This window comes from Coptis chinensis, chromosome 8 (assembly GCF_015680905.1).
Source record: "Coptis chinensis isolate HL-2020 chromosome 8, ASM1568090v1, whole genome shotgun sequence".
In the NCBI taxonomy this organism is placed as follows: Eukaryota; Viridiplantae; Streptophyta; class Magnoliopsida; order Ranunculales; family Ranunculaceae; genus Coptis; species Coptis chinensis.
In genome coordinates this window covers 67,900,379-67,925,048 of record NC_141463.1, presented here as the reverse complement: position 1 = coordinate 67,925,048, position 24,670 = coordinate 67,900,379, and the positions used below count along the sequence as shown (strand labels likewise).

The following is a 24,670-nucleotide window of genomic DNA, read 5'->3' as shown; positions in this document are numbered from 1 at the left end:
AGTGCAATCCTCCAGCAAGCACTCAGAACCAAGCACCAACTCCAGAAAAGCAGCAAGTGAATCTGGGAACCGAAGACGACCCTAAGCTCGTCTATGTGGGAGCCAACCTCGACCCCACACTTAAGGCTCATCTTGTAAATTTTCTGTCCATGAATAAAGATGTGTTCGCTTGGTCGTATATCGACGTACCTGGTATCGACCCTAGCATTGCATGTCACCGGTTAAACGTCAACCCTGGTGCCAAACCAGTTCGACAACGACCTAGAAGATTGTCATTACGCTTTCAAAAAGCAGTCAACGATGAGGTAGATAAACTCAAACAAGTAGGTTTCATCCGGAAGGTCGATTACCCAGAGTGGGTCGCAAAAACATAGTGGTGGTAGTTCTGAAAAGAATGGTACGCGATCCGGCTTGTCGTCGTCGACTTCACCAACGCGAACCAAGAAACTCGAAGGACGACTTCCCACTACCCGAATCGACCAACTAGTCGACCAGACTTGTGGGCACGAGCTGCTCTCATTCATGGATGCATATAGTGGGTACAACCAAATACCACTTGCTGAAGAAGATCAGGAAAAGACCTCATTCATCACTGAGCAAGGAATTTATTGTTACAATGTTCTCCCATTCGGACTGAAAAATGCAGGGGCGACATATCAACGACTTGTAACTGACATGTTCCAAGACATGTTAGGAGATACCATGGAGGTCTACATCGACGATATGGTCGTCAAAAGCAAGAAAGCAGGCGACCACCTCACTCACCTCGAGCAAGCGTTCTCGTGATTACGAACCCGAATGAAGTGAACCCGAGAAGTGCCTTTTTGGCGTCCTCCGGAAAAAATTCTCGGTTATCGGTCTCGCAAATGAGGTATCGAAGGGCAAATCCATATCAAATTCGGGCGTTCCTCAACATGCCCGACCATGAAAAAAGAAACGGATACAAAAAAGTTGTCGGTATGGTCGCCGCACTCAACCGATTCATATCGAGAGCATCAAACAAATGCCGACCGTTCTTACAGATACTAAAGAAGGGCGAGCAGTTTTCATGGAACGATCAATGCCACCAAGCATTCTCCACCCTTAAGGAATACTTGACAACACCCCCCGTCTTAGCTAAGCTGACAGACGGAGAAACTCTGGGGCTTTATTTGGCAATATCGGACTTCGCCATCAGTTTGGTCCTATTCAAAGAGGAACACAATTCAGAAAAGCCGATCTACTTCACAAGTAAGACACTCACTCCAGCAGAGAGGAATTACTCCTACATAGAGAGAGCAGTCCTTGCTTTATTATACTCGGCAAGAAAATTCAGACCTTACTTCCAAGCCCATCCAATCAAAGTACTTAGCGATCTCCCATTGAAGAGGATCCTTCACAAGGAAAACAAGACCACCAGGATGGCAATATGGGCCGAAGAATTGGGCGAGCACCACATGGAATTCGTCCCCCGCACATCGCAGAAAGGTCAGGTCATTGCAGATTTCCTAGCAGATTTCCCAGTCGACGACCCCAATTGGGAGTCCGAAACAGAGGTCGCACCCTCAAACGCAAACATAAAAACAGTTTGGTCCCTCTACGTCGATGGTTCCAGCAACCCAGGAGGTAGCGGTATCGGAGTCGTTCTAGTATCCCCTGAGGGAGCTATGATAGAGAAAGCAGTCCGCATAGACTTCGCAACTTCCAACAACGAAGCAGAGTACGAAGCACTAATAATGGGAATGCGTGCGGCAATCCAACTCGGTGCAAAGGAGATCCAAATCTTTAGTGACTCGCAACAGGTTGTTCGCCAGGTCACAAAAGAGTACACTACCAGCGAAGGTAACCTTTCCAAGTACCTTCAAGTTGTTAATGATTTGCTTCCTTCATTTAGCAGAGCTACGATACACCATTTTTTTATGTGGCGAGAACCGTCACGCCAGATAGCTTAGCATACTTAGCTACTCGGACAATCGAATTAAGCCCTAGACAACCCCGACCATCGAAGTGGTCGATCGACCCGGCTTACCAAGCGGACCCGCGTCTTGGCAATCAAATGACCTATGCCCACTCTCTGAAGATCAGATGTGTCAAACATGGATGCAGCCTATTATACAATACATCCAGCACGGCACACTTCCAGATGAGCGAACCAAAGCCAGAAAGATCCCACACCAGGCACGTAGCTATTGTTTGTTGAATAACAGGTTATTCCGCAAGTCCGCAGGAGGACCTCATCTGAGGTGCATCAGTCCAAAGCAAGGTCAGTTAATCTTCGCCGAGATCCATGAAGGAGAATGTGGTAATCATGCCGAAGGTCGCTCACTGGCCCACAAAGCGATCTCCCAAGGATACTTCTGGCCCCGTATGCAGATTGATGCCAAATCGTACGTCCTCAAGTGTGTCAAATGTCAAACATTTGGTCACAACATTATCTGACCAGCCAGCGAATTGATCAACATCGCGAGCCCTTGGCGTTCCACATGTGGGGCATGGACATTATGGGACCATTCATCCCTCGAAGAAGACACGGCTTCCGCTTCGTCCTTGCTGCCACAGATTATTTCACTAAGTGGGTCGAAGCAATTCCGTTGGCACACGTCAAAGAGTCACATGTCAGGAATTTCATTTGGACTCATATCATCACCAGATTCGACTTACCACACATACTAGTGATGGACAACGGCTCCCAGTTCAAAGGCAAAACGGTCAGAGAGTTCCTAGCCAAGTGGAAGATAGTTCACGCATTTTCCACTCCCCAGTACGCTCAAAGCAATGGTCAGGCAGAGGCCAGCAACAAAGCTATTCTAGAGAACTTGAAGAAAAAGATTGAAAAGAACAAGAGTCAATGGCCAAACCAGCTCGAAAACATACTATGGGCTCACCGCACCACAGCTCGCTCCAGCACCGGCGAATCGCCATTTTCCTTATGCTATGGCACAGAAGCCGTCATCCCCACCGAGCTGACAATCACGACAACCCGATCTGAGCTTGTCGAGTTAGGCCTTAATGACTCAGTGTTAGCTCGAGAGGTCGACCTCCTCGAGGAACGGCGCGATCTAGCAGCTATCAGAGTAGCATCCTACCAACAAGTCCTAAAGCGATCCTACAACAAACGAGTACACCCCCGATCTTTTCAACCCGGGGATCTAGTTTTGAAGAAAACTCAAGATGACTCAAAGCTAGCGCCTACGTGGGAAGGCCCCTACATCGTAGAACGCGTCGTTGGCAATGGAGCGTATTGGATTAAAACCCAGGAAGGGAAGTTGCTGCCACGACCTTGGAACACATACTTACTAAAACAATTTTACCATTAGCGGCATTATCTATTGTAATTCATATCCACATGTACTACAAGTTCAAGTGTAAGCTACTGAAGATTGTCATCATAAACTGCGGTTTTTGTTTACTTAAGTCTCCAAGCTAAGCCAATTCCACCACAAGCATCAGATACACGCTCTCATGCGAGTAGAACGCTCTCAGGAGCTTACAGGCTTATCGCCTCTCCGAGTCTCGCCAAGGTGAAAACCTATACTCCTAGGGTCAACTCAGCGAGAACGCTCTCAGGAGCATAACGCCCTCAGGGGCTGTAGACGCTCTCATGCGAGCAGAACGCTCTCAGGAGCTTACAGGCTTATCGCCTCTCCGAGTCTCGCTAAGGTGAAAACCTATACTCTTAGGGTCAACTCAGCGAGAACGCTCTCGAACCTGGCATACCTCGGGGGTAGGCGCTCTCATGCGGCGGGGCGCCTCGGGGAGCTTACGGGGCTTATCGCCTCTCCGAGTCTCGCTAAGTTGAGAACCTATACTCCTAGGGTCAACTCAGCGAGAACGTTCTCGAGAACCTGGCGCCCTCGGGGCTATAGACGCTCTCATCGCGAAAGGGGCGCCTCGGGGAGCTTACAGGCTTATCGCCTCTCCGAGTCTCGCTAAGTTGAGAACCTATACTCCTAGGGTCAACTCAGCGAGAACGCTCTCAGGAGCACAACGCCCTCAGGGGCTATAGATGCTCTCATGCGAGCAGGACGCTCTCAGGAGCTTACAGGCTCATCGCCTCTCCAAGTCTCGCTAAGTTGAGAACCTATACTCCTAAGATCAACTCAGCGAGAACGCTCTCAGGAGCACAACACGCCCTCAGGGGCTACACATGCTCTTATGCGAGCAGGACGCTCTCAGGAGCTTACAGGCTTATCGCCTCCCCGAATCCTGCTAAGTTGAGAGATTACACTCCTAAGATCAACTTGGCAAAACGCTCTCAATGAGCAGCACGCCCTCGGGGAGTCACAAGGCCATGAACCCCTAAGTCTACACTAGCCGAACACCTACATCTCCTAGATCGCTCTTCCGAACAAGAGTAAATAAGTATAACGCTTAATGAGAACACATCCCAGAGACAAGCCCAATAAACTAAATACGCGAGCCATAGTCACAGTCAATCAAGCAAAAGGAAACCGTTAAGCATATAATTACCATGGAGATATACAACAGGTTTCAGACAACCAGTTCAACCCCACCGATCTGCTGGGTCTACCCAGGAAATCCAGATCGGACCCGGGAACAAAGTAACAAAAATTAATGAACTGCCACTTTCGTGGAAACCAGTTCTCTGTATCAAATTAAAGCGAACTGCTCAGGGCAAACCTGAAAACACAGCTCTAATGTTTAACCCTCATAGGGGCAAAGAACAAGCAGGGTCGTTACAAATACGAACAAATCTTACCAAGAAGCAGAATCAACATCACGGAGCATCAACCACATGTTTGTCCTGAGGAGCAGCGCTAGTCGAAGGAACATGCCTCGCAGCTCATGAACGCCAGCGATATACCCGTCCCCTTGAGCCCCATCTGCCTTAGTCAGCTGACAATACTTCTCGTCCAGCTTGGCATACTCACTACAGGCCGTAGTATACGCGCTTTGAGCTTTGCGAGCAACCCGCTGACATCGCTTAGCATACTCAGTGACTTCCACCACTTCCATCTGCAGCTCAGCCATCACAGCTTTCTTCGACGGATTCCCACTCAAGTTACCCCGCGCTCGGGCTTTCTGTTCTACTCTTTTTTCCCGGATGGCAGGTCCTCCGCGCTCTTCAAAGAAATGCGCTTCGGCGGCGGCTAGCTTTGTTTTTGTCTCGCGACAAGCAAGCGAACTTCGATCACCGTCTACTTGACTCCTTTTTTCAGCGAATATCTGCATAACCAACAAGACAACAGATTCATGAAAAGTTCTACTGAATCAAGTTAGCCTAATCGGAAACGCTTCCACCCACCGGTAAAGTTGCATACTTTATGGTTCACATAATCGAACCCGCTAGCACGATGGCGTCCTACAAGGAGCAGTGGTCGTTTGTCCCACGACTCGTTACTCTTACCGTCCAGAACACCCGACAGCGTAGCTCGTGTTTGCAGGCTAAAGTTCAACGACCTAGATCGCTTTACGAGGTAGTGCTCGATTACATCAGCGACCTCGATCCGGTACTCACCACTGGCATTCAAGAGATCAAAAACCTTAAATAGTCGCCACGTGTTCCCCACAAACCAAGCGCTTTGCCACCCGCCGTTCGGGGAACTTCGCAAACCAGCTTGGAGAACGGTATCGTCGTATGTAAGCCCTCACCGTCCCTCTCACGGATGATCACCCCATTATGTGGGGTATACCTCTCGCTAAAACCATAAGCGTTCGATCGGGCTCATGGATCTCCGGATAAACATGGTTATCCCATATTTCTTTCGCAGATATGGGAACGCCCTAACAGCATGTCTATCCACAGCCCTAGGCGGCGGACCGCTTGAAGAAGACGACCCCTCACAGCGACCTGAAGTGCTAGCTTCAGCAGCTACAGACGCAGATCGAGCCACATCTTCCTCACTGCCAGCCCCCTCAGCCGCCTCGCCTTCATCATCACTCTCATCCATCCCACACACAGACTCATCTCTATCATCACCTTCGTCATCCCAACCAAGAGACACTTCACGAACTTCATTAGATCGAGTGTCATCGGAGTCAGACATTTTCTCTTCTAAACCTAACAAATCTAGCTACTAGTATCTAACAGCGTATCCTAACAACTCTAACACAGAGGCGTAGCACCACACAAGAAGAAGAGGTTCAAAAATGGCAAAGAACTAACCTGAAGGATGATGCGGTCATGAAGTTCTGTCTACCAGACGAAGCAGCCAAATGAAGTCTCAATAGAGCAAGTAAAATTTTTGAGCAACCGCCCCTCCAGTTTCCAAAGCATCATGATTACACCCTAGCCCTAGCTGCCCACGATTTCCAACCAACTGTCCTGTCTTTTCACATCCCGAGAAAACGGAGAGCCGCGTTCTTCTTCTGCTGCTTTCGCCGATCCCGTCGTATGTATCGACACGCCAAAACGCCGCGCACCCACTAGCTCACATGGTTAACACGAGCCGTTCCTCACAGATCGTGGGAGATTTCCACCTCTCACATAGTCCACGCGCTACGCTCTGCTCTCTCGCCAGGTCGTTATCACAACCCTCACCGGAGGGCCGTGTAGGGGAGTGATATTCTCTATCCAAAGACACGCTTAACATGGTGGAAATAACACATCGACCTATGGAGACAGTCGCATCCATGAGCCGATGAAACGCTCTGACCCGGATCGCGAATGTCGGGCGAACTACGCTAGGAAGTGACACGCATCCCCCTATCCATAAGCAATCATGACTAAAGAGTACTTGTACATATCTTGACCGTCGACCATCGATCACGGCCGCAAGCTACTTGTCTGACCGCCACTCCACATCATTCACAGCGGACCTATGAGAACAGTTCTCACATGCCATCCTAATCTCCACCTCACGTTTAGGACACCCTTTACACGTGGAGAGCAAGGATACACGCTCAATCTCTATAAATACCTCTCCTATGAACTACGTCAGACCTGATTCTACTCTCCCCCTTATAACCCAGAGTAAGATACGTAGGCAGTTCGCTCTCAAGTCAAATTCGGTCTCATCCAATTATCTATTTCCAGTCCCCTAAAGACTATTTGTAAGGAAAAACCATATCACACCTTTACACCTACCATCACTTGCACAAGTTTTCTCAGTTCAATAATATTAACAACTAATTCAATTACACAACCAATTTCCTAAAATATATTTTCGCGTGATCCATGCGCAAGCCAGTGAACGACGTAGTGATATATTGTTTTTCAGGTCATACGTTTTTTCTCTTTTGACTTGTAATATGGCATACTTTTCGAACCATTAATGCGGCCTAGATCACAACCTGATTCATGGACAATCCAAATCAATACCAAAAGCAAAGAACTGCGAACGTGCTTTTGGACGAAAGCAATCAAAAGGACTTAACAACTAACAATCAATACCAAAACTGTTCTACGTTTTTGTCTTCAGGTAACAAACAAATATAATTTAAAGCCAATCCGACCCATTAAATTCATAACAGAATTCTCAGCTTAACCTTAGCTGATTCTCCCCCACTATGTGTCTACAGCCCGAATTCTGAAAGAACAAAACAGAGAATATTAAGTCTATACCATACTCCATGTACTCAAACATATCAACCCCACTTAGAAACATGTGCCCTAAAAACACAATTTCCTATCAGGTCCACCTATATATGTGCGAACCCAATGGAATAGGGACTTGGGTATTTGTGTTTCTTGTAATGCGTGCTATTTCTTTGATGATTGGGTGCACCACTTGACAATCTTTGGATACTCTCTTGGACCCATTAGGTCTCTCTGATAGAGATTGCTAGTGTTCCGCTGCTATTCTTGTTTTTCTTTGTTTCTATTACTGTACACTTTCCATTATCTTAGCAATTTTTTTGCCGGTAGACAAACGTTTACCACACCTTGGGACTTTGGATTTCAGATAAGAGCACATTACTACCTCCTCCAGTAAGGATTTTCAGACCCCCAACACAACCTTTCAGTCTGTGACACACTTTTTTATCTCGTGTTTGTGGGGTAGAATCCACGTGAAGGTAATGGGTAATAGAAAAGTGAATTTTCTTTCTTTGGGTATTCTTGAATAATTTGATGTTCCACCTTTGTTTCGGGAGAATTTTTGTTCACGTCCTTTGACGTACCGATGCGTAATTGAAATGCTACATGGGGGGTTTTGGAATTAAAATACATATGTACTGCGTTAGGAGCTGAGCCTGACCCTTAGGGCTCGACCGCTCGAACATTGCATGAACACAAAGAAGCTCGACTCGACGACTAGCTTTCCAACTCGCCATACTTTGGAGAGAAAATAAAAGAAGACAATTCCTTAGATATATATTATAGCTATACCCTCTTGGCTCTATTTTTCATGGCTTCATAAAGTCTCCAATATTTTCACAACACTCAAAATCTCATTACATAAAGTTAGTAGTCTCAAACTAAAGCAGTAAAGCTAAACTCAACATCTTCATTCTACTAGTAAAACTCTTATACTCCCTTCTCTAAATATATTAAACTATTTATGGCCGATTCCTATTACCAAGTTCTCTTAAACCTCACCAGGATGAGTCAATATACTTCCATAATTATGATTCTTATTACATAGTTCTACCTCTTCAATTGAGGAAGCGTTTAGAAATGCACATTACCGCGTCATAAACTAATTAAGAAAAAATAAGAGAAAAAATGAGTTAAGAGACTCACAAAATTAAAACACTGCGAAAAAATATCCAAAGAAAACCACAAAACCTCTTTCTCCCACTGAAACTCTTTCTTCTCCTCACTCATTCAAGTCAGTTTATATCTTTATCCTTAGATATATATTATAGTTATACCATCACCAATCTATTTTTTGGAGCACTCGCAGAGACTCCAGTTTTTTCTAAACTTAATTACTAATTACGAAAAAAGTAAGATATAAATAATAAAACAATCTCATCTAGAGTTTCACAGAGTCTCTAATTTTTTCTAAACACTATAGCTAATTACGAAAAAAAAACAATCACATATAGAGTTTCAGAGAGTCTCCAAATTTTCCTAAACAATATAGTTAATTGCCTAATTACGAAAAAATATGAGACAAAAAACTAAATTGTTAAAAATAATAGTTTCCACCGAAAACGATTCTCCTAATAAAACCCTTTCGATTTAATGTGTCATCACTGTGGGATTTAGATATTTATTCATACTTAAGGATTCCAAAATTCACAATTCCGACCACAATAATTACGACATATTCAAATTAAATTTATGAATTTATAATTTTTTCAAACACTATAATGTAATTTCAAATTTTATAAAACACACACACACACACACACATACACACACACACACATATTCGGCGGAATAACGAGATTCAGTTAAAGTGGATGTTGGGCTTAAATAAATTATATACCAAACCAAAATAAATTACATGTGAAAAATTAAATTATACAAAAAATAACATTACAAAATATATAATAGAAAATGAATAAAATAACGGCAAACTAATAATGACAAATATTTTAAAATATATATAATACTGCATGAAACTAACGTCAAAGAAAAATTAACAGGGAACCAAAAATTGGATGCAAATGCATCGTACTAACCTCAAATAATATTTAATGGGAAATCGGAAACTTGATTCAAATGCAAGCATTAAACTAATCTTAATAAGTAATTAATAGAAAATCGGAATATGAATACAATTGTATTAAACTAACCTCAAAGAATAATTAACGAGAAATCAAAACTTGGATGCAAATACATCAAACTAACATAAAAAAATAATTGTCAGGAAATCGGAAACTGTATGCAAATGCATTGAACTAACCCTCAAAGATTAAATTAACGGAAAATCAGAAACTGAATGCAATTGCATTAAACTAACCTCAAAGAAAAATTAATTATAAATTGGAAACATGATGCAAATGCGTGGAACTAATCTTAAAGAATAATTAACGGGAAATCGAAAAGCGGATGCAACTGTACTGAACTAATCTCAAAAAATAAACTGGATGCAAATATATTGAACTAACATCAAGAAATAATTAACGGGAAATCGGAAACTAGATGCAAGTTCATTGAACTAACCTCAAATAATAATTAACGGAAAATCGGAACCTAGATGCAAATGCAACCTTATCAAATAATAAATGAAAAATCAGAAACTAGATTCAACTACATTGAACTGACCTCAAAGAACAATTAACAGAAAATTGGAAATTGAATTAAATGCAAATGTATTGAACTAACCGCAAAGAATAATTAACGAGAAATCAAAAACTATGTGCAACTGTATTGAACTAACCTCAAAAAATAAACAACGGGAATCGGAAAATGCAACTGCATTGAACTAACCTCAAAATATAGTTGGATTATATATTGTGGGAATGTTTTGATAAATATAGTTTTACATTTAAAATGATGTTTATCTTATCTCTTTTCGTATGGTTGGGAACTCCTTGCTATTCAAATAGCTTCAATATGAACTTCGCCTTATTAGGCAATCTCACAAAACGTTCGTAGATAATCTTTGAAGATTCTACATATAGTGAGTCATGCATAATTTAAAGAATAATTAGCGGGAAATCGGGAACTGGATAATCTTCAATGATCTCACATAATAAATCAAACATAATTTGTTTTTATGTCATATTTGCAAGGACACTACAGATAGATCGGTAGAAGTTGGTATTACACACTACATTGGATAATTAAAAAGAAATCGAAAACTGGATTCAAATACATAACTGAGCTCAAAACGTAATGAACGGGAAATCAAAAATTTTATGCAAATGCAATAAACTAAACTCAAAAAGTAATTAACTAGAAACTGGAAACTGGATGCAACTGCATTAAACTAACTAACATCAGATAATAACTAATAGAAAATTAGAAATTTGATGCAAATCCTTGAAAAATATTTAACGAGAAATCGGAAACGGTATGTAAATGCATCAAACAAACCTCAAATAATAATTAACAGAAAATCGGAAAACTAGATGCAAATGCATTGAACTAACCTCATAAAATAATTAACAGAAAATAAAAAACCAAATGCAACTGCATTGAACTAACATCATAGAATAATTTGTGAAAAATTTGAAACTAAATGCAAATGCATGGAAATAACCTCAAAGAATAGTTAACGGAAAATTAGAAACCAGATGTAATTGCATTGAACTAACCTCAAAGCATAAATAATCAGAAACTAGATGCAGATGTATTGAACCAACCTTAAAGAGTTATTAACGGAAAATCGGAAACTGGATGCAAATACAATAAACTAATCTCAAAGACTAATTAATGAAACATCGAAAAATGGATGAAACTGTACTGAACTAACCTAAATGAATAATTAACGGAAAATTATAAATTTGATGTAATTGCATTAAACTAACATAAAAAAATAATTAACGAGAAATTAGAAACTTGATGTAAATGTATTGAACTAACCTCAAAGAACAATTAACAGAAAATCGAAAATTGAATGTAACTGCATTGAACTAACCTTAAAGAATAATTAACGAAAAATCAGAAATTGGATGCAAATGCATTAAATTAAAATCAAAGATTAACTAACGGGAAATCATAAAGTTGATGCAATTCCATTGAACTAACCTCAAATAATAACTAACGGGAAATTGAAAAATGGATGAAACTATATTGAAATAACCTCAAAGAATAATTAATGGAAAATCAGAAACTTGATGCAAATGCATTGAACTAATAATCCTGAAACATATTTGTATTATATGTAAGGGGAATAGAATGTCACGACAAATATAGTTTTGCATTTTAAGTAGTGTTTATCATAATTATTTTATTATGATTAGGAATGTCTTGCTATTCAAGTAGCTTCAATATTATATTTGCCACATTGGGCATTTTCACAAAACTTCAATCAAACTTCTATTATTAAACCTAACAACAAAAAGAAGTTGATGAGTTTTATCAAGGTTTGGTGCTTCCTTTTTATAGAGAGTGGTGCAATAAATTTGAATGAGTGATTAATATAATTTTCATATCTCATAGAGCTATATAGTTGTTAATATTTTTTAGAATAATTTAATATAACGACACCCGTTCGTAGGACGGGTTCGAAAGCTAGTTACAGACTTATGGGTTAACAAGAAATAAAACCATGTCTAAAACCAGAAGTCCTAATTGATGAAGTTCTCCGACATACCGAAAGCAATTCATAAAGTTTTATTTGTTCGTTTTGGTGTACGGGATGATGAAATATTCTATCATCATTTTCAATAAACTCCAACCGTTATAACTTTTAAGAGATTAATTCATGATTTTAATTTTAAGGAGTATAAGTCACACCTCGTGACATGATGGAGAAAGAAAGACATAGGTTAATAGGAATGTTGTAAAGTTGAGTCGTATGCCACTAAACATGCCCAAACCCAACTTTGCTCTACAAGCAACTTATGCTAAGTCTAATGGTGCGGCAAAACACCAAATATCACAGAAATTATAATCCAATGGTGCGTCAAACTGCTAACCCGCCAACACTATCGATATAAGTTTACCTATTTATAGTGTCAGTTTTAACGATATAGCATCAAGTCTACACGCCAGTATGACTGGCGGGTAGAATAAATCTAACCCACACCCGCCACACTATGTGGCAGGTAGATTTTTTTAAAAAAATCTTTTTTCCCACACGCCTTTGGAAATGGCTGCTGGAGAGTGGAGAGTCCAAAAAAAACAAAATTCCTTCCTATACACCATTGGTACTGGCTGCTGTCAAAAAAACCATTGGTTTTGGAAACGCTAACCCGCTATCATTATCCACTGTACTGTTGTGGTTTGGTGGGATAGCGCACCAAACCATTGGACTTAGCCTTAGGCACCCCCATATCTTAATTGGGCACTATACGTGTGTATCCAAAATCCAAACTACAATAATATAAGCTTCATAGCTAGTATACTTGCATTGGTTGGGCAAACGCCAATGAAAAGGTAAATCTCTTTTGAAGGTTATTAAAAATAATTCGTTATGAGTTACATAATTACTTGCCTAATAATTACATAATTAAGAGCTAAAACAAATAGACAATCACTGGTTTTATCAGAAAAGGATCATTGCCTAAAAGTTCACCAAGCACATTTTTGCATTAGTTTTGGAATTAATGAGTTTTTTTTGGTTAAGTTGGAATTAGGAGCATCTTTAGGAGAGAAACCAAGAAAACACTAAAATTTTGAACCAAACCAAAAAAACACTAACAAACTTCATGAGCGATATCAAATAGTTGACATCAAATGACGCGGTTTTGGATAAACCGCATCGTATAGCCCACACAGCTTTCTCAAAACTGTGTCATTGAAGCCCATCTTAAAAGCCCAAGCCCACGCGGTTTTTCAGAAACTGCGCGGTGTTTGAAACACCGCGTGCTATGCCTTTATAAACATGACCAAAACCGTGCGGTTCATTCATTTTTAACTTTTCTCTCAATTCATAAACCCTCTCTTTAGTAAAAAAAAACAAAAACCTACCTAAACTTTTGAAATTTTATATGGATCATTTTCAACCTTTCGACGGTGTTGACGATGAGTATTGACAGTACACAAACGACATTGGCGATGATGTAGAGGTAGAAGAACCCGAGAAAGTACAAGACGGTGGGGGAAAAGAAGTTGAGGACGCCGCGCTAACTGATAGACATTCATATGTACTTGAGTATCAATTGAACGACTTCGATTGACAATTTAATCTCGATGAAACACTTGATATGCAAGTTGTGTCTTCTACACGTGATACAAAACCCGTGTCGAGTGTAGTGGCTAATTTTCAAGTAATTAATTAGTTTTGATTAAATATTTTGAATATTATGCATTAATTAGTTGAGTTGAACCAATTAATTATTTATCTTATATGCATTATTATTTTTTTCATAATATCAGCAAGTTATTGACTACCGAGTTAGATCGGCTTTACTTGGTGTTAGAGAATGGTGGAAGGTTCTTAAGAGTTTGGATGAGTTTGTACATATTATAGATAGTATTTTGTGAACACCTTTGGGTCTTTTGGCTGATGTAGATTATGAGAAGACTGATTGGGCAGTAGTCATATCTTAGTAGAAAGATGGTGGAATAAGCCTCATACATTTCATTTTTCTTGTGCGGAGTCCATTAGACTTCACCATGATTTATGGGTTGAGTATCGGTATATGCCAACCGATACATTTTAATACAAATTATGAGAACATTGGTAGTATGCTTATGATTTTTTCTCGCTTGGATGCGGATGCTTATGATTCTTTTGGTATTAATAAGCTATCTCATATTATGGTTGCATACATGGAACCTCTCTTGGATCCTAATACACTAGCGGAGTTAGCTTTGATTGTTCTATCTAGTAGTGAGGGTGCTGATGTGTATATTAGGGCTTTTTGATGTTTTTTATTGAGCATGTTTTGTTTCCAAATGGTCATTCTACAGTACGACTTGGATATTATGTTTATGTTTCTGATTTGCATAATATGAAAGATTATGACCTTGGTAGCTCAGTATATGCCACATTAATAGTGGCGTTAGATAAATCTTCACAGACATTTGGAAGTAAAAGTCCTCAGATTGCAGAATTCATAGGACTTTTGAAAATTTGGTTTTATAAGTACTTCCGTTGTCTTTGTCTTAACATAAACATGATTGCTGATACTCGCCATAAATTTGGAAGTTGGTCAGGGCTTCACTTAACTCGCAACAGGGGGCAGATTAGAAATAATGTGTGTATGGCTCGTGCTTAGATTGATATTAGATCATTGCCATCTATTGAGTGGAGACATTGGCGTTTGTCTACTGTCTTTGACGATCCAGTTGTGCAGCATGCTTGTGTTTTGTCAAGCCACATGGGCTGGTATTATTGAAAATGCAATCCACTTCAAATGTTCATATTTTGATGTGAAATGACTAAAAAAATGTGAATGCGCAATCCATGGACTATGCTTCGAAGTATTTGTTTTGTCATTAAGTTGTTGTTGTTGTTGTTGTTGTTTTTTTTTTTTTTTTTTGAAAAAAAATCTTTTATTTGATATCCAAATAGATATAAAAGGTCAACAAGCTACAAATTGTGCTACGAGCCCTTATCGAATAGCGGAATAAATAATCTTTCATTCCTCCTACACATGTATTTATTGGCACCAACTGTCATCACATTGTTGTTCAATACTTTGTGCAACCTTCCAAGCAACTCAACTGCGGGCTTTCGACACCAGAGAACCAAATGTGATAAAGTAGCATTGGTTAGCTACATACACATGCTCCTTCATCTTTCTACACTTTCGCAGGGGTTGCATTTTTAGTTGTTTTGGCCAACCACAAATAATACATTATCGAATCCTACCATTAGAGATACTCTTGTAACGTTGACGCATGCATGATTTCCTTCAAAACAATTATAAATCAGGACATCTGCCACCCTAAGCGCCGATCTGCCTTCTCTAGGGTCTGTAAAGAAGTTGATAGGAGCCTATTTCTTCACCTGTATACCAACCAGCCAAATCACATCGTACAAAACATTTCACTCGTGGTCATTTATGTATTTGAACCTAGGAATTAAAGTGCTTGCATTGTGTAGCATGATACCCAAAGGCGTCAAGACAGATTTTTTTTACAAATAAGACAATAGTCCGCATTTGTATACAAAAGGGTTATGAGGCGATAATGAAGGATAACAAGATACTCAACCGGTGACATGTGTTGTCCAAGACATTCTATATATATGAATGGCAAGAAGAAAGTCTTTGGCATGCTGAGGTCAAAATAAGAAAGACAAAGTTGTAGTTCAACAACAGTGACATTAGAAAAGACAACACTCATAGGGGCACTAAAGCTCCCTCGTTTGGACTCGTGAGGTTACAAATTCAAAACTATGAGATTTGTTCGCAAATAATGCCGAGACCACCTTGGCGTAATGAAAGCGTAAAAATATATTGGCAGTGCCGGCTCATCCATAAGGCGACTTAGGCGGCCGCCTAAGGCCTCAAATTTAGAAGGCCTCCAAATTTTCTTATTTCTCCTTACATAAATTTGATATTACCATCTTTTATAAAGAAAAAAATAAACAAAAAAGATAGTAGGAGTCTATTTGTTTTCTCCCCACGCACTAAATCTCATGAGTGAATTGGTTTGAAGAAAGTTTAATCCAATAGACCACTACACAATTTGCATCTCAGAGTTATAGGATGAATCTAATGGTTGCTAGTGGGTAGTTGTCTTAATTTTTGTGGGAGTGTCCTCATTTAGTTAGATATCTTAATTAGAAAGAATCAAAGAAAATATAAAATTCCACAATATATGCAAGAATCTCCACTTTCTATGGCGCCTTTTCCACTCTCTATCAACTTAACTAATTAAAGACATATTAAATACATATTAACCAACGTCTCTCCTTCTCAACATCTCTCACACACACTACTTTCAATTTTTCAATAAATTTTTAAAATAAAAAAGGCCTCGCTTGAATTGGTCGCCTAAGGCCACATCTAGGCTTGAGCCGGCCCTGTTCATTGGAGATCACTAAATCCGTGGCCACTAGAGACTATAATGCTTTGAAGAGATGAGCGAAAGCCATGATCCAAAACTTTGGTTGCTTCGATGAAAGTTGTGACTAGAATTTTTTTTTTCCATGCAATTCACTTTGCATATATTTAGTTTCTGGTCATGCATAATATACTTCGATTTGAAGTGAAAGTACATGACCGCATGTCAATGATATTACCACTGATATGAAAATCACAAAAAGTGACATTATCTAATTAAACATATAATTAAAAATTAAAAATTAAAAATAAAAGGACGAGTGATTCTAAGTCGTTTAGATTTAACGAGTTAAATTTAAAAATTAGATGCATGTAAAATGAAGAGTACTTTGCATTGGAAGTTCAACTCTCATTGTTTATTTCATTATGTATATGTTTTTTTGGCAAGTCTGTTTTTAAAATGAGATCAGTAATTCGGGTGCTGGTGCCTTGGCGGGTTTGAACCCCTGACATATTTCTACTACTTAATAAATAATAAATTATAAATGGCGTGGCCGAGCTAACCAAATGCGCCGTTTTAGTTCTAACAATTCCTACTTTGGCTACACGTGTATTTTTGGTTTTTTGGACACGCAAACATGTTGGGTCCACTTATGTTTTTGTTTCGGTTCTAACAACCCCTATTTTATTTGCTACAGTGTACTCTTTATCATATTCTTTCTGCCTTTATTTCTCCCTTAAACGCTTTAATTAATCGTGTTCAACTACATTGCACACGACTTTTCTTTATGGGTTTCGTTAAACTTTGGGCCCGAACATAATTCTAGTATGGTATAATTAGGGGTGTCAAAATGGCCCAATCCTTCAGCCCGCCAGCCCTGACCTGGCCCATGGGCAAAAACACCCTTAAAATTAAAAATAAGGTCATCACACATTCGTTGACCCGACCTTCAAGCCTGTGAAGGGAGGCCTCGACTTTGAAGCCTAGGCCCGATCCTAAACCTTGCCCTCGTAGGCTCTCATTAAGCCCTCAACATTTATCACATATATTTATTGATTTCTATTGTAATACATCTCTTTTTAGTATTAATACACTAAATATCATTTAAAAAAAGCAATTATTTATTTTTAAGTTTGCTAACCTTATTATAGCATTCTAACATTTTATGAAATGAATTTAGTTAATCTTAATTGACAAATGTGACTTTAATAAGTCTTTTAGTAGTTTGAAGTTTTAATTGTGAAGTATGTGCGTACAAATTTATCATTTTATAACAATTTTTTTTTTAAAGTTTATTTTGTTTATTAAATATTCAAATTTATGGCATAGTATTCGGCTCTTAGGTTTGGCGCTTAAGCCCAAATTAAGAGGCGGATAGCCCGGTCCTCAGTCTATATGAGGGTAGACCAACCTGGCCCTGAAAGCATGAGGCGGGATTCATTGTTTGATCCCCTAGGTATAATCATCGATAATATCCAGTTAAAAAATTATTTATAGGAGATTCCATGCCATAGAATAGATATGTCGTGAAACTCATGGAGATATAAAAATATTTTTGAAATCTCTCAACATATTCTCACAATACATACTCTGTTTGATGGGGGTCAAATGGGCCGGCCAATGCTTAAATCTCAAAACCCATACCAACCCCTCAACCCTCTTGAGAGGGGCTTTAAGAAGGTGTCAAATGGGCCGGCCAATGCTTAAATCTCAAAACCCATACCAACCCCTCAACCCTCTTGAGAGGGCTTTAAGGGCCGGGTTTGAGGGTTAAACTTGAGGGTCGGGTACTATTTTATATATTTGATTTACAAATGAATTTAGAAATACTAGTTAAAAAGGATACAATTGTACGCACCACAATTAAAATTTCAAACTACAAAAAATTTGTTAAGTTTGTATTAGTCAATTAAGATCAACTAAATTCATTTAATAAAATTTATAATGAGATAATAAGGTTGGCAAACTTAAAAGATAAGTGTTTCTTTAAGTGATGTTTAGTGTATTATTGCTAAAATGAAATATATTGTAAGAAAATTCATTAAAATCTATGTAATAAATGTTGAGGGCATAACGAGGGCCGGGACTAAACTTCAAAGTCTGTCAGTCCATGGGCAAGGTCGGGCTCACGGAAAGTGGATGAGTAGTGTCGACAGGGTGAACTGATAAAGGAGTCCGCTCAAAATTTTATAGGTAATAAAGGTTGGGTAAAGTCGGTAAACAAAGATACTAGATCATTATTTATACCCATGCCATATATATATAAAAATCTGTACAAACAGAATCCTTTATATAGCCCACCTTTTTTCTACATAAAGCTCTCGAGCAATGCATGGAAGAGCATAGACAAGTGTCATGGTGATGTTATTCCTCACCTCACTACCCCTTGGTTTCATCGCAAACAGGTTCCTCCTCAAAAGATCCGTTTTCCATATTAGAAAACCAGATGCCTCCAGAACCACCTCACCTTTGTTTGCACTATGTGGTGCATTATACACAAATTGTATCATTTGCTTCTTCAACACTTGTGCTCTTCAGTAACGCTCGTACTTGATCACATTATAAGTTCACTACTCATTCTATCTTTTCGTCCATACCCTTTGTTTGGTTTTAGCTTCTCTGCTCATTTAATTTTGAGTAGTGAAGTGGCCAAGTATGGCTTCACTCTTAAGGTTTCGTAAGTTGTGCTATGTTGAGCCTGTTAGTTGCCCTTCTTTGGGTTTTGACTCCTTCAAAGATTCAAAAACTAGTTTAGAAGATGAGGGTGTTGGTGTTACTTCTAATGAAGTAGTTAAAACAGATAAGAAGAGGAGAAGGAGAAAAGAAGGTAAAGAATGGAGATGTGTAGATTGGTGTTGTTGGATGATTGGTTACATGTGTACTACATGGTGGATACTTTTGGTTCTTTATCATTCTGTACCTATTACTCTACCTGGTTTTCAAGTGCCTGAATCACCAGGGACTAAGCTTAGAAAAGAGGGGCTGACTGCTTTACATCCAGTTGTTTTAGTGCCTGGCATTGTTACTGGTGGATTGGAGCTTTGGGAAGGTAGGCCTTGTGCAGAAGGGTTGTTCAGAAAGCGGCTTTGGGGCGGTAGCTTCGCAGAACTCTTCAAAAGGTTAGGGATTGCATTTGCAAATTTGAGATCTAGCTCGTAAATTGTTTCAATTGTTTGGTCTATCAATATCATAACAATCCTTAATTCGTCTTGAATTTAGGCCTTTGTGTTGGTTGGAGCATATGTCTTTGGACAGCAAAACTGGACTAGACCCACCGGGGATTCGAGTTCGAGCGGTACCTGGGTTGGTTGCTGCCGACTATTTTGCTCCTGGTTACTTTGTTTGGGCTGTTTTGATTGAGAATTTAGCTCAAATTGGTTATGAGGGGAAGAATTTGCATATGGCTGCTTATGATTGGAGACTCTCATTTCAAAACACTGAGGTAAAATCCCCATTTCATCTAGTTAAGATGTTTAGGCTGTAAAGGTTTGAGCGTAATGTTCAGGTCTTTTAGGTCTGTCTAAGCTAATAAATTAGATAATGTAGGTACTCTGTAGGAATGCATTAGCTGAAATAATCTTTTGGGCTAATTTTGTGTAATTCCTGTCAAGTATCAATGCTAGCTAGGGATGAAATGTGACTTAAAAGCTTCAATTTAGCTTGAAATTTTGTTGGTAATGAGCAGGTTCGCGATCAGTCACTTAGCAGATTGAAGAGCAAAATTGAGCTTATGTTTGTAAATAACGGCTACAAGAAGGTGGTAGTGGTGCCTCATTCGATGGGGGTGATCTACTTCTTGCATTTCCTGAAATGGGTAGAAGCTCCCCCTCCTATGGGAGGTGGTGGTGGACCTCAGTGGTGCGCCAAGCACATCAAGTCAGTCATGAATATTGGTCCAGCGTTCCTTGGTGTCCCGAAAACAGTTAGTAGCCTATTTTCTGCTGAGGGCAAAGATGTTGCTTTTGCAAGGTCAGTCATATCATCTTTGTTCTATATTAATCAAGCATGACATGGCTTAAAGTTCAGGTGGAATTCGCTTTCATTAAGTGCAAGTAATTTTCACTTTTCAAGTGCACTAATGTTATAGTCTCAATACAGTTAATGGGTCGCATATGGCATCACTAATTTGATGCACTTTACAAATCTTTATACAAACAGCTTTCAAATTAAAGCAAGTCAATAGCCTGACTATTTTATCATAATTGCAATGTGCAGGGCCATGGCTCCTGGAGTTTTGGATTCTGATATTTTTGGGCTTCAAACTCTAGAGCACATGATGAGAGTATCACGTACGTGGGACTCTATCATATCACTGATGCCAAAAGGAGGAGAGACAGTCTGGGGCAACTTAGATTGGTCTCCTGAAGAAGGATGCATTTGTGATAAAACTAAAAATAAGTATTTTCAGGCTTCCTCTCGCAATTCAACCCAGTCATCAAATGCAAGTGACGGAAAACTAGGTTTCAGGTTAGAGGAGCCCATCCGGTATGGAAGGATGATTTCATTTGGGAAGGAAACAGCGGAGTTGCCATCCTCAGAGCTACAACCATTCAATCAAAAGGTAACTATACTATACACTATTTTTGAATTTATCTATTTCTTCAGGTGATTCAATTGACTTAAAAATCCACGTCATCTTACTTGTAATGAAATTCTAGTAAATCAACATTAAGGAAATTTTACTTGGATGAAATTTCTATACGATGCACATTGTCATTAGACCTTAGGACCTATGATGCACGGATACGGGTATGGGTACCGATACGGCGACACCGGTACGGGGTACGATACAACTTTTTTGAAATATTAGGATACGGGTACGGCCTATGGGTCAATACAGTTTGAAGCCTCAAGAACAATTACATTTCAATGGAGTAGAACTATCGGATCAGGTCTATTTCAGGGATTCCAGTACCCTAGAAGTATCCTAGAAGTATCCAGTACCTGTATCAGTATCGTACCCGACCGATACGGGTGCAATGGCATTTTAGGAGTATCTGTGCATCATAGCTTAGGACTTAGGAGAGGGTTAACTCCAACCTCCTATGCTAATGCACCTATACATTTCTTAAACAGCCAGGTTGAACCTGTTTTGTACTTATGCAAAGACTGTTTTCCAATAGTTTGCATTGCCATCTCCCTCCTATTGTTAATAAACCAATGGCAGTATACTTTCGAGAAAATAGTTAGAATGTTCTGCGCTTTGTGATGGCTCAAGTACTCCATGGAGTCGTGTTCTGGCTGGAGAATACCTGCCTTGCTTTTTGTTAATGAAGAAGCTACTGATGCCAAGTCAGATGGCATGACTCTATTAATCACACAATGAACATGACAATGTTTATTTCAGATCTAAATATGGCATCTATGATGGAATAAATTGAATGAGGATTGGAATGAATGGCTGAATGGAGACAAGGCGTGAGGCTAGTGAGCTAAAAATTATTCTTTTGTTTTATTTGAAAGTGAATTTTGACTTATGCACATGTAAGACAAGGCGGAGAAAACATAACAAACTGGACAAATTATCTGAGCAGACAAATTCTATGAATGAGGTAGAGGAGGGGTTGCTTATAGCATGTGAGTGCATGCGCTAGTCAGAATGGCCTCTCTTGGCCTACAGTGCAATCAATTTGGCAGCTCGTCAGATAAGAGGTGCATTTCGACATAATCCAAAGGAAGCCACCTTCCTAAAGATTACAATGCATGTTTATATATTGGAGGGGAAGGCTTGGAGAATCCATGTGCTTCTCTTTGGAGCTGTGAGATGCAGAAGTTATGACTTATGAGTGAAGTGGACACTTTTCTCTGTACTTGTTCAAATTCTCACCACTTAAACCTGCAACTTGCCATTTAACCTAAGAAAGAAATTCTAGGCTGTGTTCATACTTTCACTGACAATATATAAAAGCTAAGGGTTCAAAAATGGTGGCAATCAAAAAAGAAAAAGAAAAGTCTCAAACTACTTCCATCATGTAAGAGCTCCAGATTCACGATTTCTCATGAAAAAACAATGTGATCTCTGATGAAAATTTAGATATGAGGTTTCCCAAAATTTTACCCTTCAAAATGTGTTGTCCTATGTATTATGTATTTTTTGATTGTATCACCATTCCAAAATCCCAGCGTTTTCCAGTACAGTGATGGTATGTCAAAGTAGTAGTATCTAAATAAAGGTTGTGCCACATGATTCATGAGCCAATTTTGAGAATTTCTTGTAGCATATATCCTGATCTTCAAGGTAATACAAGAATCTTTTCAAATGACTTACTAATCCAATGCAACTTATCTTAAAATATTTCATTTTGACACTCATTATGGTTTGTCTATGTGACTTCAATTTTATGAGTTTTTATTTCTTTCTTCACGAAATCTCAATATCTGATTGAGACACTAACTTGATATTTCCCAGGGTCCAGCACAGATTAAACATAGCTCCTCATGTGGAGAAGTGTGGACTGAATATGATGAGATGAGCAAGGAAAGCATCAGGGAAGTTGCAGGGAAAAAGGCTTACACAGCTAAATCCTTTCTTGATCTACTTCGCTTTGTAGCACCAAAGATGATGCACCGTGCAGAGGGTCACTTCTCTCATGGAATAGCGGAAGATCTGGATGACCCTAAGTACTCCCATTACAAGTACTGGTCTAATCCTCTGGAGACAAAGTATGTAAAATCATCCTCTCATCACATATGGCATAGTGAAAGTAAAGGTACTTTATACTGCTATGCCCATTTATAAAAAATGGTCAATAGTGAAATGTGTAGATACTTATGCCATCCTAAGCGTTCACTCAATTAGGTATCTGGAATTCATTGTCAGTAATTCTACTCTAGCTACCTCATTGCATAAGGAATTGTATATGATTACAGGTTACCTGACGCCTCAGAGATGGAGATTTACTGCCAATATGGAGTGGGTATTCCTACAGAAAGATCTTACGTATACCAGATGTCACCTAATGATAAATGCAGGAGCATCCCTTTCCGAATTGATACCACAGCGGATGGAAATGATAATGGGTGCTTGAAGAGTGGTGTGTACTTCGTAGATGGTGATGAAACTGTACCAGTTCTAAGCGCCGGGTTCATGTGTGCCAAAGGGTGGAGAGGGAAGAACAGGTTTAATCCTTCTGGCATGGCCACCTATGTACGTGAGTATCGACACAAGCCACCGGCGAGTTATTTTGAAGGACGTGGTCTTCATAGTGGAGCTCATGTCGATATCATGGGGAATTTTGACTTGATTGAGGACGTAATGCGTGTTGCTGCGGGTGCCACTGGAGCAGAGTTGGGTGGCGACAAAATTCATTCGGACATTGTTAGTATGTCCGAGAGGATAAACTTACGGCTGTGATTGCATCATTATTGCTGGCAGAAATCTAGTTCAAGTGATGAATCATCCTTCTTCAATGACAATTATCCAATGTGACAATCATCACCATATCATCCTTCTGACCTAGGACAGAATGGGGAGACAGGACAAGGCATGCAAGGACTATGAAACAAATAAGTGAATGGTACAACACCAACAAACGTGCAGTTTAGTGAACAGATAATAAACCACGTACATGGCGAAACGAGGCTTCCTTGGGAAAAACAGCTGTTGTTCTAGTTGGTAGGCAACAGTGTCCAGGTTTAAATGTACAATCAGGCTCAGGATATTGTAGGTAGAGAGAACGGTTCAGAGGCATATTAATTTTGTAGTAGAGTAACCTGAAATAGGATTAGCCAGGCTCCTAAAATCTTTGCTTTGTCCAAGAAATCTAACTTTAATGTGACTATACTCTCTCGTCTAACTTCATTCTTTGGCTCTTGATAGATCATAGATGAGGTAACTGGCCTCCAGGAAAATAACTATGACAATGTGTTACCTGTTGTCAAACCAGCTGGTAAACTGGGCCATTGGGGTAGGGGCGTAGGGCAACACTCGGAGATATTTTGTTTTCTTTTTGATATTGGGTAGTGAAACATAGATGAGAGATTCCCAATTGTGGGCATCGCACTCAATTATGATGGTCGGAAAACGCTTGTTAATCATTTAAAAGGAAGGGGGTCCCAAAAAAAAACAACAACGTTAGTTGGGTTATTTTGCTGGAACAAACACATTGCATAACTGCATATTATGTGCCCAGCCATTAGAAAGACAAAATCTTCAAGGCTCCTGGCCTCGTCTCCATAATGGCACATAATGTAGAGCATTTTACATGTTTTCTATTGAACATTTGGACTGACTTGAAATTGGATCAGATACTTTAGAAATCATAGTTG

At 39.5% G+C, this 24,670-nt stretch overlaps 1 protein-coding gene across 2 annotated transcripts; it reads left to right on the top strand.

Moving 5' to 3' along the window:
- Positions 1-18,744: 18,744 nt before the first annotated feature.
- On the top strand, positions 18,745-24,201 carry LOC147482597 (Lecithin:cholesterol acyltransferase family protein). Of its 2 annotated transcripts, none has more exons than XM_086580196.1 (6): positions 18,745-19,521; positions 19,622-19,844; positions 20,088-20,371; positions 20,618-20,963; positions 22,812-23,065; positions 23,273-24,201. In XM_086580196.1, exons 1-6 carry the CDS (start codon positions 19,058-19,060, stop codon positions 23,754-23,756), a joined length of 2,055 nt encoding a protein of 684 aa, XP_086436322.1. In that variant the 5' UTR covers positions 18,745-19,057; the 3' UTR covers positions 23,757-24,201. The 2 variants fall into 2 exon arrangements, with proteins under 2 accessions (XP_086436322.1, XP_086436323.1); XM_086580197.1 differs by having other exon boundaries at positions 18,916-19,521; positions 22,812-23,112.
- Positions 24,202-24,670: the final 469 nt, after the last annotated feature.